This window comes from Protopterus annectens, chromosome 7.part0 (genome assembly GCF_019279795.1).
Source record: "Protopterus annectens isolate FY-2018-M chromosome 7.part0, PAN1.0, whole genome shotgun sequence".
NCBI classification, from domain to species: domain Eukaryota; kingdom Metazoa; phylum Chordata; order Ceratodontiformes; family Protopteridae; genus Protopterus; species Protopterus annectens.
The window spans coordinates 1,138,329,692-1,138,343,069 of NC_056739.1; the positions used below are offsets into that span (position 1 = coordinate 1,138,329,692).

At 36.6% G+C, this 13,378-nt stretch overlaps 1 protein-coding gene across 1 annotated transcript in view; it reads left to right on the forward strand.

Annotated features, from left to right (window-relative positions):
* RASGRF1 (Ras protein specific guanine nucleotide releasing factor 1) overlaps positions 1-12,869 on the forward strand; it is an 892,789-nt gene extending 879,920 nt beyond the window's left edge. Inside the window, exon 27 of the mRNA XM_044076380.1 lies at positions 4,963-12,869. Coding sequence (XP_043932315.1) covers positions 4,963-5,055 — 93 coding nt within the window. The 3' untranslated portion in view covers positions 5,056-12,869. The remainder of the gene's footprint in view (positions 1-4,962) is intronic.
* Positions 12,870-13,378: the final 509 nt, after the last annotated feature.

Sequence of the window (13,378 nt, forward strand, 5' to 3'; positions counted from 1 at the left end):
CATGTATTTGGCCTTGGACAGCACAGAGACGACCTGCTCTCTTGAGATAATAGGTAGAGAAGCGGTGTTGGATATACTTTGGGGAATGACCAGGCAGTATAGGGGTTGAAGTTAGCTCCATATCTCTCAACTATCAGGTTGGCTATCACCTCCATTTGAGTATGGGTGATGCCATCCACAACTGGTTCAGCACATAGCTGGGTATTGCCCTTTAGACTGTTGATGCAGTTAAAGAACACCTTGTGAATTTCCTTAGCCAGGGAGGCCATTTTTGCTTCGTAATTAGCTTTGGAAGAATTGACAAGATATCTAATTTGTTTGTTCAAGCAGGAGAGGGATTTCTTCCTTTGCTGAGTCATTTCCCTCCCGTGCTTAGACATTAGTTTATTTCTTTTGTTGTATTGTCTGTTTATGACAGGGGTCCACAAGGGTGGCTTGTTTTTCTGGCAAGACTTGTTTTTAATCCAGTCAGGTACAGCTGACTCTATACAGCTGTTTAAGTGGTTATATAGGGCATTGGTGTACACCTCTGCATAGAAGTCTATGTTATCTGTGTTTGAGATGGCTTTGAAACTTCGTATGCCATCCTTTAGTAGGAGGTAATTTGGTTTGGAGAAATTCTTATGTTTGCTGGGATATCTGGCCTTATAATTAGGTCGAAAATGACTAATTTATGGTTAGATTTTACCAGGCAGGACATCACATGGGGGAGGGGGGTGCAATGCTATCCCATGTTTGTGAGTATTATGTCTAGGACATTTGCTCCCTTTGTAGGTGTGCTCTGTAGCTGTTCCAGAGCATTTGCATTAACAAAGTCCAAAAACCTCTGAACCAGCATGTTTGTGGTTGTGTATGTTTCCCAGTCGATGTTAGGATAATTAAAATTTCCCATGAGTAAGGTGTTGGGTTGTATAGTAAGTGACTCCAGTAGGTTCTGGCAAGTGGTATGCTTTTCCTGGTCCTTGGTGGGAGACCTATAGCTAGCTATGATGTGTTAGAGACCTTGTCCATTGTTGGTTGGACATTGAATTGCATGAGAGAGTCATACTGTTTGACCAGTCTAGAGGCATACTTATCATTGAGTAAGATGGATACACATCCTCCTTTGGTTCTTTCCCATTCGGATTGTGGTCTGAATGGATGAAAGGTGTTGTGGCCCTGAACAGCCGGGGTGCTTGCTGCAGCTCTGAACCAAGTCTTAGTACCTGCACATCTGTCACCATCTTCCAGGGTGAGGAGTGCTTCCAGACAGTGCAGTTCCTTGTTTAAAGTCCTAGCATTAAGCCGCAGTACCTTGAGTTTATCTTGGGATGATTTTGTTAGTTGGAAGGTTGGTAATTTTGACACTGCGTAAAAAAGGCAAAATTGGGGTGGCTAATGCCTTTGCCAGTAGCCAAAAGCCTAGGGGAGTCAGGTGTAGACCATCTCTGGCAAAACAGCATGGCCTCTCAACCATGTCATCCCAGGCTGAGAGATATTGGATCCCATTGGGCTGACACCATAAGATAAGCCAATTGTTAAAGTGAATTGTTTTTTGTTTGTATTTTGGCATCATCATTGGAGAGGGTAGTATGCTGCTTCAGGCTAGACGTATACCAGCTGGTGACACATAATCTGAGAGCTCAGTCATGTCTCTCAATATAGTCCAGAGGTACATCTCGAGTCATTCACCCCCGCATGAGCTATGATGGAGTCATACTGGTACTTTTGGTTGAGCAACTTGAGTGCCTGAATGACTTGATGGATCCTGATACCTGACAGACAGCTAACTCTAATCTGCTCCTTATCTAGCCTGATGAGGGGAACAAACATGTGTCTCACTATGGAGTCTACTATGAGTAGTATGTTGGGTTTTGTGGTGTTACCCCTAATGGGCTTATTTTTTGAGACACAGGTGTGTGTTATATTATGTGCTGTGGTTGGTTTTTTTTGTATTGTCGTATGTGTAAGTGGTTTCTGAGGGTGCATTCAGGAGGCCTCTGGTGTTGAGGCAAGTTACTGGAGAGCACCTCTGCATATGTAGATTTATGTGTCATAACCTTATTTAGTGTGTGGAGTGATGTGTAGGTGCAGACAACCTGCTTGGCATTAGATTTGTCCATATGTGAGAGTCTTGCCTCCAATTTCAGAGTGTAACTACATCTCTCACTAGTAGAATTTGTTTCTTTCAGGAGTAAGTGGTTGTCAGTAGGCATGAGACAATTGCTACATTGCCTCAGAATGCCCATATCCATCAGGCTGGTCAGTGAGACAGTGGAAAACTGCTCATCTATGATAGATTATTATATATTCATACATCTGTAAACTTGAAAACTGTCTTCAAAGACTGATGTATGACTGTAAAGATGAAAATTGCTGATTTATATATATATATATATATATATATATATATATATATATATATAAACCTTTTCCAAAAACACTCAAGTGTATTTTGTAGACATCCTCTGTATATCAACAGTCACATCAACATTTCACACCCCAATCACTGACTGAGAAATGTGCATGCCCAGGGGTGCTAGAGATGAGAGCATGGTGCATATAGTAATGGAATGATAATGACTTGTAGTAAGTGGATTGGTACTGGAACACTGAATAGCATGTGCAATCACATCATCACTAAAACACCATGAAGAAACTATACTGCAGAAGCAGCAAACTGTTTTATTAAATAAGAAAGAAGTACAGGTTTATTTTTTATTCTGATGGGAAGAGCTTTTTAGACCCATTAATAAACCACCAGGAAAACCCACTATAGGAAAAGTGTGTGTGTGTGTGTGTGTGTGTGTGTGTGTGTGTGTGTGTGTGTGTGTGTGTGTGTACACATATGTACGTACAAAGACCTACACTTGGTATTTTTAATTGATAGGGAAGTACTAGGCTGTCAGATGACTGACTATAAGAGCATTTGTAATGTATATGATGGAGCTGTTTAAGTGAAGACTGCGTCCAGGAGAATTACCATTTGATGACTATCACTGGTTCATTAGGTTCATAAATCTGAATATCTGCAACTATTTGTATTACTTATTTAAATGCACAACATCATTTTGCAGATTCTTTATCTACATGCTCCTTCCAGTGTTTTCACTTCCCTTGGAAATTACTTTTTACTTCTTTCTATTAAAAATTAAACATAATTCAAACTACCCCAAACTCATTTAGTTTTCCTTTTTTTGTGACATATGCTATAGAGCTTTACAGTCTTTCAGCAGTATGGATAAAATTGTTTTATCACGTTATTGTTTATTAACCGAATATCCATGACATTTGAAATAAATTGCTCCATATCTTTGTAAAAGTACAAAGGCATTTTGTGTTTAGCAGGATACATGCACATGTTTTTTCACAATTAGACACTATCCATGAAAAAACATAGATCAAGTTGCAACAGTTGAAGTGTCCGCAGAGGTTTTGCCCCCAAAAAATACAAGGTATAACCAACATGTCATATGCAGACCAATTAAAAGCCACATCACTGTATTTAGTTTCCTACCAATAACTGAGTGGTGCTCTGCGCCTGACCTACAAAACAGTTTCTGATCCAACCCTAATGGAAATGGTGCATATTCGCAAAACTAATTGCATATGGGTTACCCACTCTAAAGATCTAAACCTGATCTCTGACATGAATAGATCATGCTAGAGAGACAGATATGTGTCCCAGATATTGCTCCTCCTCTGGAATATGCTTCCTATTCACATGAAGCAGAGCCCTTCCCTGACCATTTTCAAGCGCAATCTGGACCAATAGATGGAAAATTGCAAATTCAAGTGATGCCCATGTCCCTTATGGACAGAGGAAGTAAAACCCGTCAAAACTCCTGCTTGTTGATCCTTGTTATTTTTCCTCTAGAGATTTAAAATTGGGTAAAATCTGGGTAAAACTAGCTAGGCTTGTAAGGGCTCATGAGCCATTAGCCTAGTAATTTCCTATGCATCTGTGAAACTATAACACTGTAACTAAATACTGCCAATGAATACACATACATTATTACATATTGCTAAGTATTATAATTTCCTTCTTCACATTGTATCTCTCTCACTTTAGTACCTTCATTATATACATACAGAGCAAGCCATCAGATTTAATCAGAACATATACATCATAAGATCTTGCATTGTAAGATACTTGTTAACATGTCATCCTGATGATCTGCTTTAAATTAAAGACATATAAATTTGGTGAAGCTTTTAGTATGAAGTAAGAATGCTGGTTTTCATTTAATACACAGGTAAGACAACTTGGTCTCAATTATCTAATGGGCTCTACTGTAAAAGACATGCTCTCAGTGTAAATGACTTAACTCCAGTATATTACATTGGAGTAAGTCACTGACACTGACAGCAGACCTTTTGGAATCTAACTCCCACTGTAAGCCTGTGTATAGATGGGCCTTACGCCAAAGAAAGTCAATTACAGCAAGAGCAAATATTTTGGAATAGAGGCATGCTTACACTGGAGTAAGTCATTTACACTGACAGCAACTCTTTTGGAATCTGGCCCACTGCCTGAGTTGGTCTGAGTGTATTACCACCTTAAGTAATCTTTTAAGCTATAATCAATAAAACTGGAGGGTGCGGAATATAAAACACAATTAACTAAATGTATTTCATTCTCAGTCCGTTTTTTTACTTTCTTTTCCCGCCTTCTAGGCCAGGGGAAGACAAGATGATAACTGCGCTATCTTTCTAGCAAAGCTATAGGACTTAACAAGTATAGAATGATTTAAGAACAAGTGACATCATTTGTTACATTGAATGTAATTGGTTTTGAAAACTAGAAAAAGATTACTGATATTGGTAGGCACTCTGGCTATGACAATGGAGTGTTATGGTGTAAACAGCAGATGCAAAATGTGTATGTCAAACAATATAAAATTAGGAACTAGTGCAGTATCTCTAAAAAGTAAGAAGCATGTCTGCATGCATTCAAAAGCATATTTTTTTTATTTTTTTCAGGTTACTCAGTATTTACTGGACAAGTCATTTGTCTTGGATGAAGAAAGCCTTTATGAGGCATCACTACAACTAGAACCAAAAATTCCAACTTGAATTGGACCCATTGTACGTCTTTAAAATGTATACATACTATATCATATTGTACATAATTTATGTTTCTTTTAGATGCCCTAGTAAATTAATCTCTTAGTTTGTGCTTTTAACAGAGAAATATATCCTTGCCTTGGTATTAGAAAATCAGAAGTTCAACACAACACTCTATGTATAGTTTAATTTTCTATTGTATACATAAAATATATATAAATGCACAATCACTGTTCATTTACAGCTATCTCTAGTTATTCAAACAGTGGCTTTATTTCATTTTGCAATATGCTCTTTCTCAGAAATAATTGTGCCCCTTGTGAAAATGTAAATGTCATAGCATTAAGATTTATAAGTTGCCACAAGAAAAAGAGTTCTGTAATCATACGTTTTCTTACTTACTGGTTTTTGGTAAAATAAACTGCATTCATTTTGAAGATCAAGAAATATACTCACCGGTCAATGAAAAAAAATGGTGCTGCACTTGGATATAACCCAAAATGCAAAATGAACTGTATTATTAACTCCAGATAAAACTGTATTTTCCTCTTTCAGTGCTTTTAGGGGATTATGTGAAAGATTACATTTCCCTTTACTGGCTATTTTTCAAATAACTATGGCTGAAGCTTCAGTTTTAGCTGTTTTATATTGTCATAGATAACAATACAGTTCTTATTTCCTACTACTAGGGAATGCTGGCACTATACAGGGAAGATATCACCTGTTTGATTTTAAATTGTCATTCTTTCAACAGTCTTTCTTTCACAGTCATGTATAATCTCTAGTTTTATTAACTGGACAGTAAGTTTACAATTTGCCAGTTTCAGTAAAGAAAGGATAAAGATGGTCAAAGAGGTTTAAGAGTTCTGTGTCTACAAAGGTCAGTCTCAGAAGATGTCATCACAGAATTCAAGAGCACACCATGCTGAATAATTTACTGCTCATAGTGGGTGACAAAGATGCACAAACAATGCATACACAATACATACACTCAGGAAAAAAAACGTGCTCCAGTCTCCAGATGCATATAGCTCGATAGCTGGATGGACATGCACACAAGCACACACTGCATTTATTTATTGAGATAAATACAGACATGACATACTGCACCTAAGAAATATTTCAATACTTCAAAGAAAATGAGGACACACTGACATTTAGTCACTGACACACAAAGCTCAAGCCTATTAAACATATGCACCTAAAATATTTTTTAAAAAGAAATAATACGTGGATATACATTAGTTGAAGTAGTTAAGAAACCTCTAGCATTCCCAGTGTTGAATATAGACGGAGAGGTCTATGATCACTTTGCATAACAAAGTGACACTATATAGAAACAAACACACACACACACACACACACACAGAGTTTTGACCACTATGAGTAACACAATGGCACCGTGCAGATACACACAGAGAGGACTGTAATATCCTTCATAGTTCAATGTTTAGTGTTATCATTTCATGAAGTTATAGCCTCAAAAGACCTTCAATGAGTTTGCCACCAATATACTTTTGTCTCTCACTCCCCCAGCCAACTATTTAGACATTTTTAAGGAAGTAACCACACCTACTTTTCTTACCCTTAATGGGATTGGGTTCTACCACCTCCCAGCCATACAATGAAATGAATTCTTCAAAAAGTTTGTTTTACTAATTATTACATCCACCTGTCAATAACAAGTGACCCTTTTTATTAATCCCTACATTTGCACCATAGATATTTTCAAATATACTTTTGCAGATGATAATTAAATTTAGTCTACACAATCTGTAATTTACAGTATTAAGTTACAACACCTCCAAGCTTTTTATATTCTAATGTTCTCATCCCTCTAATTTGTCCAGTGAAATATGTCTGTACTCTCTCAAGTCTGTCCAGATGTGTTTTATTCTACACACAAATAGCAGCTTCATATTCCATGACTGGTCAGATGACAGATTTCTAAACAGGAAGCAGGACTTTTTTACCTCTACTAATAATAGTTCTAAGTATATTTCTAATCTCACAATAACATCTTCAAATTATTTTAAAGAGCTTACGTCCAAATCATTTTTTTTTGCCAATGTTAATATTCAAATCCATGATGACTTCTACCTCAGTCAAGACTTCAGAGTGAATCCTTAACGGCACACAGATAACATGGATAGGTGTTTCCAAAATACATAACACTAGACGTGTAATATTAAACTCCATAGAACTTGATATAGCCCAGGAATCAAGTATATCCAAATACCACCGTAATACATACTGATCCTTCACATTTGTAATTACTGAAACCAATTTGGATTCATCAGCATGTTTACTCAGCCAGAGCTTGTTCACCAAAGGAAAACTAGATGTAAATATGGCAATGGACTCCAGTACTGATCACTTTTAATTCTGAGATAGTATTACCAGTATTAACCCTACTCCTTTTGTCTTCTAATAAGTTTTTTACCATTCTCACCACATAACCATTTATATTGTACTCTGTCATGAATGACAATATCACAGAGTGTTATACTGACCCTGATCGGGTCCAAATCACATCAACAAACAGTCCAGCATCCAACACTTAAAGAAACTGATAAGTAACTTAGTTAAAAGTGACCAGGGTCAAACCCATGCTGATTGATATCTTGCTTTGAGCTCAGTCATGACCCTTTTAAAGCATTTTCTCAGTATACATATCAAACTTATTAGCTTATAGTTTTCACCTCTTGTAGGGTGTCCTGTTTAGGAACTGGATCAATGAACAGCTGCTTCCATACAATACGAACACATCCAGTATGTGAAGATTTTTAGTGAAAAGATACAGTAAACATATAGAGTGTATGGGAGAGAGGGTGTACCCAATGTGAGAAGGTGCTGAAGCCTTTACAGTGGAAAGGATCACTCATCCCCCTCCTGAGGTTAGGGATTAAGCCATTTAAATGATTTTGATACCGATGAGAGTAAAAAGCACCCTTATGACTGCCTAAATAATGCACCCCAATTAGCTCTTGCTTCTTCCCCAGATGAAAGCCCAAATCTGAAATGAGTGGGGTGCCTCTAATCGGAGACAGGACTTCATGGTTAGCAGGTAATGACACATAAAAAAATAATGTAATAGCACTAGGCAGATAGAGTTATTATAAGGAACACAGTGACATGCTGCAGAAATATACAGCAATGACTGTGATTGTATACATAATAAAGTAACACTATGTAGATACACACAGAGGACTGTGATCAGTATGAGTAATACAATAGCGCTGTGCAGATGCATAAAGAGCATTCTAATCACTGACTGAAATAGTGAAAATGTAAAGATATACATAAATAGCTCTGATCATGAGCAAAACACAATTACATTGTGCAGATACACCCAGGGAGAACTGCAATCACTATCCTTAATACAGTGACACTGTATAACTACACCTAGGGGGGACTGCAGTCCCTATTCGAATACCATGACAATGTACAGATACAGCCAGGGAGGACTGCAGTCACTATGAGTAACACAGTGACACTGTTTAGCTACACCCAGAGGGGACTTCAGTCCCTATGGGCAATACTGTGACACTGTACACATACACCCAGGGAGGATTGCAGTCACTATGAGTAACACAGTGACACTGTATATCTAAACCCAGAGGGGACTGCAGTCCCTATGGGCAATATCGTGACACTGTACAGATACATCCAGGGAGGACTGCAATCACTAAGAGTAACACAGTGACACTGTATAGCTACACCCAGGGGAGACTGCAGTCACTATGGGCAATATCATGACATTGTACAGATACACCCAGAGAGGACTGCAATCACTAATAGTAACACAGTGACACTGTACAGCTACATCCAGGGGGGACTGCAGTCCCTATGGGCAATACTGTGGCACTGTACAAATACACCCAGTGAGGACTGCAATTACTAAGAGTAACACAGTGGCACTGTACAAATACGCACATAAAGGACTGTGGTCACTGTAACACACTGGCATTGTGCCAATACACACAGAAAAGACAGTGTTCACTATGAGTAACACAATGGCACCATGCAGATGCACACATAAAGAACTATGATGGTGCTGTGTAACACACTGGCACTGTGTAGATATAAAAAAGACTATGGTCTCTATGAGTAACACATTAGTACTGTACAGATACACAGAGAGGACTATGATCACTATGAATAACACAATGACATTGTTTAGATATAGACACAGATGACTGTGATCACTATGAGTAATAGTGACACTGTGCAGATACACACAGAGGGGACTGTGATCACTGTAACACAGTGACATCATTGCAGGTACATACAGAAAGGACTATGAACACCATGAGTGATACAATGTCACTGTGCAAAACACACAGAAGGGACTGTGATCACTGTGGGTGAACACAGTGACAACGTGCTCATACACACAGAGCCTTGATCACTATGACTAGCACTGTGTGGACACTAATAGTAACACAGTGACATTGTGCAAATACACACAGAGATGACTATAATCACTATACATAACACAATGTCACTGTACAGATGCACACAGATAGCTCTGGTCACTATAAGTAGCACAATGATGCTGTGTGGTGGCATGCAGTAATACAAATTTAGGGTGACCTCACAGAAAAAGCCTATGAAAGCCTTTAATTTTCACTTTTCTATGAGAATGGTCTACAACTGTTGTTCACATGCAGTTACCACAGTCTTTTATACTGTGTGATCACTGAAAAATAATTAATTTAAAAAAAATGCATTCATAGTTGCAGCTGTTGCGGTAGGGAGTCTGTGACAGCATAGTGCAAACATGTCAACATGCTTGAGCAATCCATACAATTATGGTGATGTACAGTTGTAGCATTTGCAAAGGCATATGACAGCAGTTGTTACTTCACACACTACTACACGGTTATTGCTTTATGCAGCTCATTGTAAAACAACACTGGAAAACCACAACCTATAAACGTGTAACAGGTTATGGCCACAAATAAATATGTTTGGCCACCAATTTTATTTCAATAATTCTATGTTCATTCAGCCATGGGTGAGATTAGAAGGATTCCCCTGCTTACTTTCTTGTAGCACATCAATGGACAGAATGGCCCTGCCTTGGTAGATGTAGTAAGTGCAATTTCTTTTTTCCATCAGTTTCTCCTTATGTATTTGTACAGCATAGGGATGGAAAAGCATTTTCTTGTTGCTGAAATCTATCCTTAAGCATGTTCTATTTTCTTTAAAAGTATCTGTAAACATTATAAATACTATGATGCATTTGTAACAGGTCATTGATTAGAAATGACTTATCTGGTAGAAGTACCATCATATTTTGGCATGCATTCAGCCATGGTAACAATCAGATGGAATCTCCTACCATCTTATTACACATCTGTGGATGGAGAAAACATTGTTTCATCAGCTTCACATATCCTTATGTATTTATGCAGTCTTGGAATGGCTAAGCTTTTTTTACTGTTTTGTTAATATGTTTCTCATTTCCTTCAAAGTATCTATAAATATTTTTAGATACTATGATGTACTTATAAGTGTTAGATGGACAGTTTATGAATGTATGATGAAAAAGTGCAAACAGCTACATAACTATAAAACAACTGCACAAGAATAAAACATTGGCTCCCCCATGGTTGAAACTGGGGAAATAAAATCTTTTGCATAAATAAAATCCAATCAAAAGTCTACAAAAAAACTTTAATAAAAAACTTACAAAACCATGAGTTAAGGGCTTTTGTCTTACTAATTTTCAGACTTCATCAGAACTAATCATTCAAGCATAGCACCCAGCTTTAAATAATCACTGTTAATTAGTAAATTGTTTCTTAAAGGAACAACACCAAATAAAATATCAGGTAATGCAAAATGGATACATAAAATATAAATTCAAATACTGAATTAAAAGTTCAACATAAACATAAAATGCGTTCAATGTTAAATACAGGTAAATATGAATAACTACAAAAAATTAGTTACAATCTAGCTGCCCTTAATTTTAAGACAGCGCCAATGGAAATACAATTGTTTAGCCGAGGTGTCAGATCTGCCCCTAATAATAATTGTTCAAATAATTCATGATACTCAATCCAGGTTTCCCAAGCACCCCCACATGGTTCCAAATCTACATCCTCTAAAACAAAAAGACAAAAAATTACTATTCGCACATACTTTCATGTGTTTAGCTAGTACATTACTATCCATACCTCTTTTGATGTCTTATGATTTACGTAAATGCGCTTTTTTAATGGTCTTTCAGTTTTTCTAACATAAAAAGATGGACATAATCTACAGGTAGCTAAATATATCACCCCCTTACTATTACAGTTATAAAATTTATTAGTGATTAAACAATTATTAATACTCTAACTTATTTAAAATATAGGGGCATTGAGTACAGGAACCACACTTAAATATGCCAACCCTAGCTTTATTAGCATTCAATGTATGGGGGGGGGTTCTATTATATACCTCTTTAAAATTTCTAACCTTCTTAAATAATATTAAAGGGTTGTTGGAAAAAAGAGACAAAGTATTAGGAATAGCCCTAAATCTCTCCCAGTATTTCAATATAATATTTTGACTACCTTATCATGGTAATTATATTCTAGAAATAGGGATCTACAAAAATCTGTATATCTGTCGCCGTTATTATTTGGGGTCTCTTTAAATCTCTTATGTTGAGGTGTTCTCTCCAGATCCATAAACTGGGAAATACTTGTTATCCCATCCAAAAATAATTTCATCCTTGATGGGGGTTAATAAATTTATTGGGATAACCACTTTCCATAAACAATCCAGAAGAAAATCACACTTAGAGAGAAAATCATCATAATCAGATGTCATTCTGGCTGCTCATATAAATTCTCCTTTAACAATATTCTGTTTTTGAGACAGGGGGTATTCACCAGAGAAATGTAAGTAAGAAGTTTCCTTTCTATATATCCTAGCGTTATATTTATTATATATAATATCTTTCACAATGTTAACATCTAACTAGTGAAATGCTTCAACCTGTATATCACAACTGAATTTCAAGAAAAAAAAGTAGTAAACTGAATATATTCTAAAAACTGTAAAAACTTTTCTTTTCCTCCTGCACATAATACAAATATCATGCAAATAACAATAATATACATAGCAGTATTTATAGTAAGTGGAATCCAAAATAAATCTTTCTCAGGTAAATAGTACAAGGTTGGCAAATATAGGCGTGCAAACTGCATTCACCACTACTCCACTAGCTTGTTTCAATAATTCCCCTTTGAAATATACATAATTATTTTTCAATGTCAGTTCCATAAACACAGTTATGAGTCTGATTTTATTTATTTTTATTTTATTTTACATTTGTTGACTGGGCTGGTCTAACTGGAATACAAATCCATTTTCAGTAGAGGCCTAGGGAGAAAAGCTCCAACACAAACACAATATATACAGTAAAAGTTGTCACAATTCAGAGAAGTAAAACGGTAGTTAAAAAGTTCTAAACAGTTTCAGCCATACAGACTTGATGCAGTTGTCATTACAAGAGTACATGGCTCATGATGAGGAGATATGAAAAACAAAAATATAAAACAAAATAGTTGTGTACTTGTGCAAGCAGAATAAAATAGCATAATAAAGTTGTTTACTTATACAATTGTACCAAGTGATACAGTGAAATACAAGAGTTATAGGAAACAGCAAGAGGATGTCAGTAGATAGAACATACTCATATTAGAAGCAGAGAACACATAGAAAATAGACAAAAAGTTAGTCAGGGTTAGTACAAGGGCATAGCCAATGAGTACTGAGAAATTGTTTTAGTTTCTGTTTAAAAAGTGTTATAGAGGACAGAGATAGGAGTTCAGAGGGAAGTATGTTCCAATGTTTGCCTACAGAGTTAGAGAACAACGAATCTCCAGCTGAGTTGTTGGATTTGCTGGTAGTAATAAGTAACTTATTAGAAGAGCGTAAATTCTTAAGATTGTTGTAGGGGGTTATGAGAGTAGTCATTATAGGTGTACAGGTGGGGTAATACAGGATCTTATGGATAATAGCAAGTTGGTGAAATAGTATGTGGTTTTGGAACTCTAGCCATCCTAATTGTTTTAGGTTGTTACAATGATGTGTTCTAAAAGGAGAACCTGTGGCAAATCTAGCAATACTATGATAGGAGGTAGCAAGTCTGTTGAGGTTGTTTTTTGAGAGATTGGTAAATATGGGTGAAGCATAGAGTAGGGTAGAGATTAAATGAGTTCTAGCTATAGTGGTTTTGGCTAAAGGAGTAAGAAAGGGTCTGATTCTGTAAAGGGATCCCAGTTTCTTATTTACTGTTTTTATAGTGATGTTAATATGAGTATCAAAG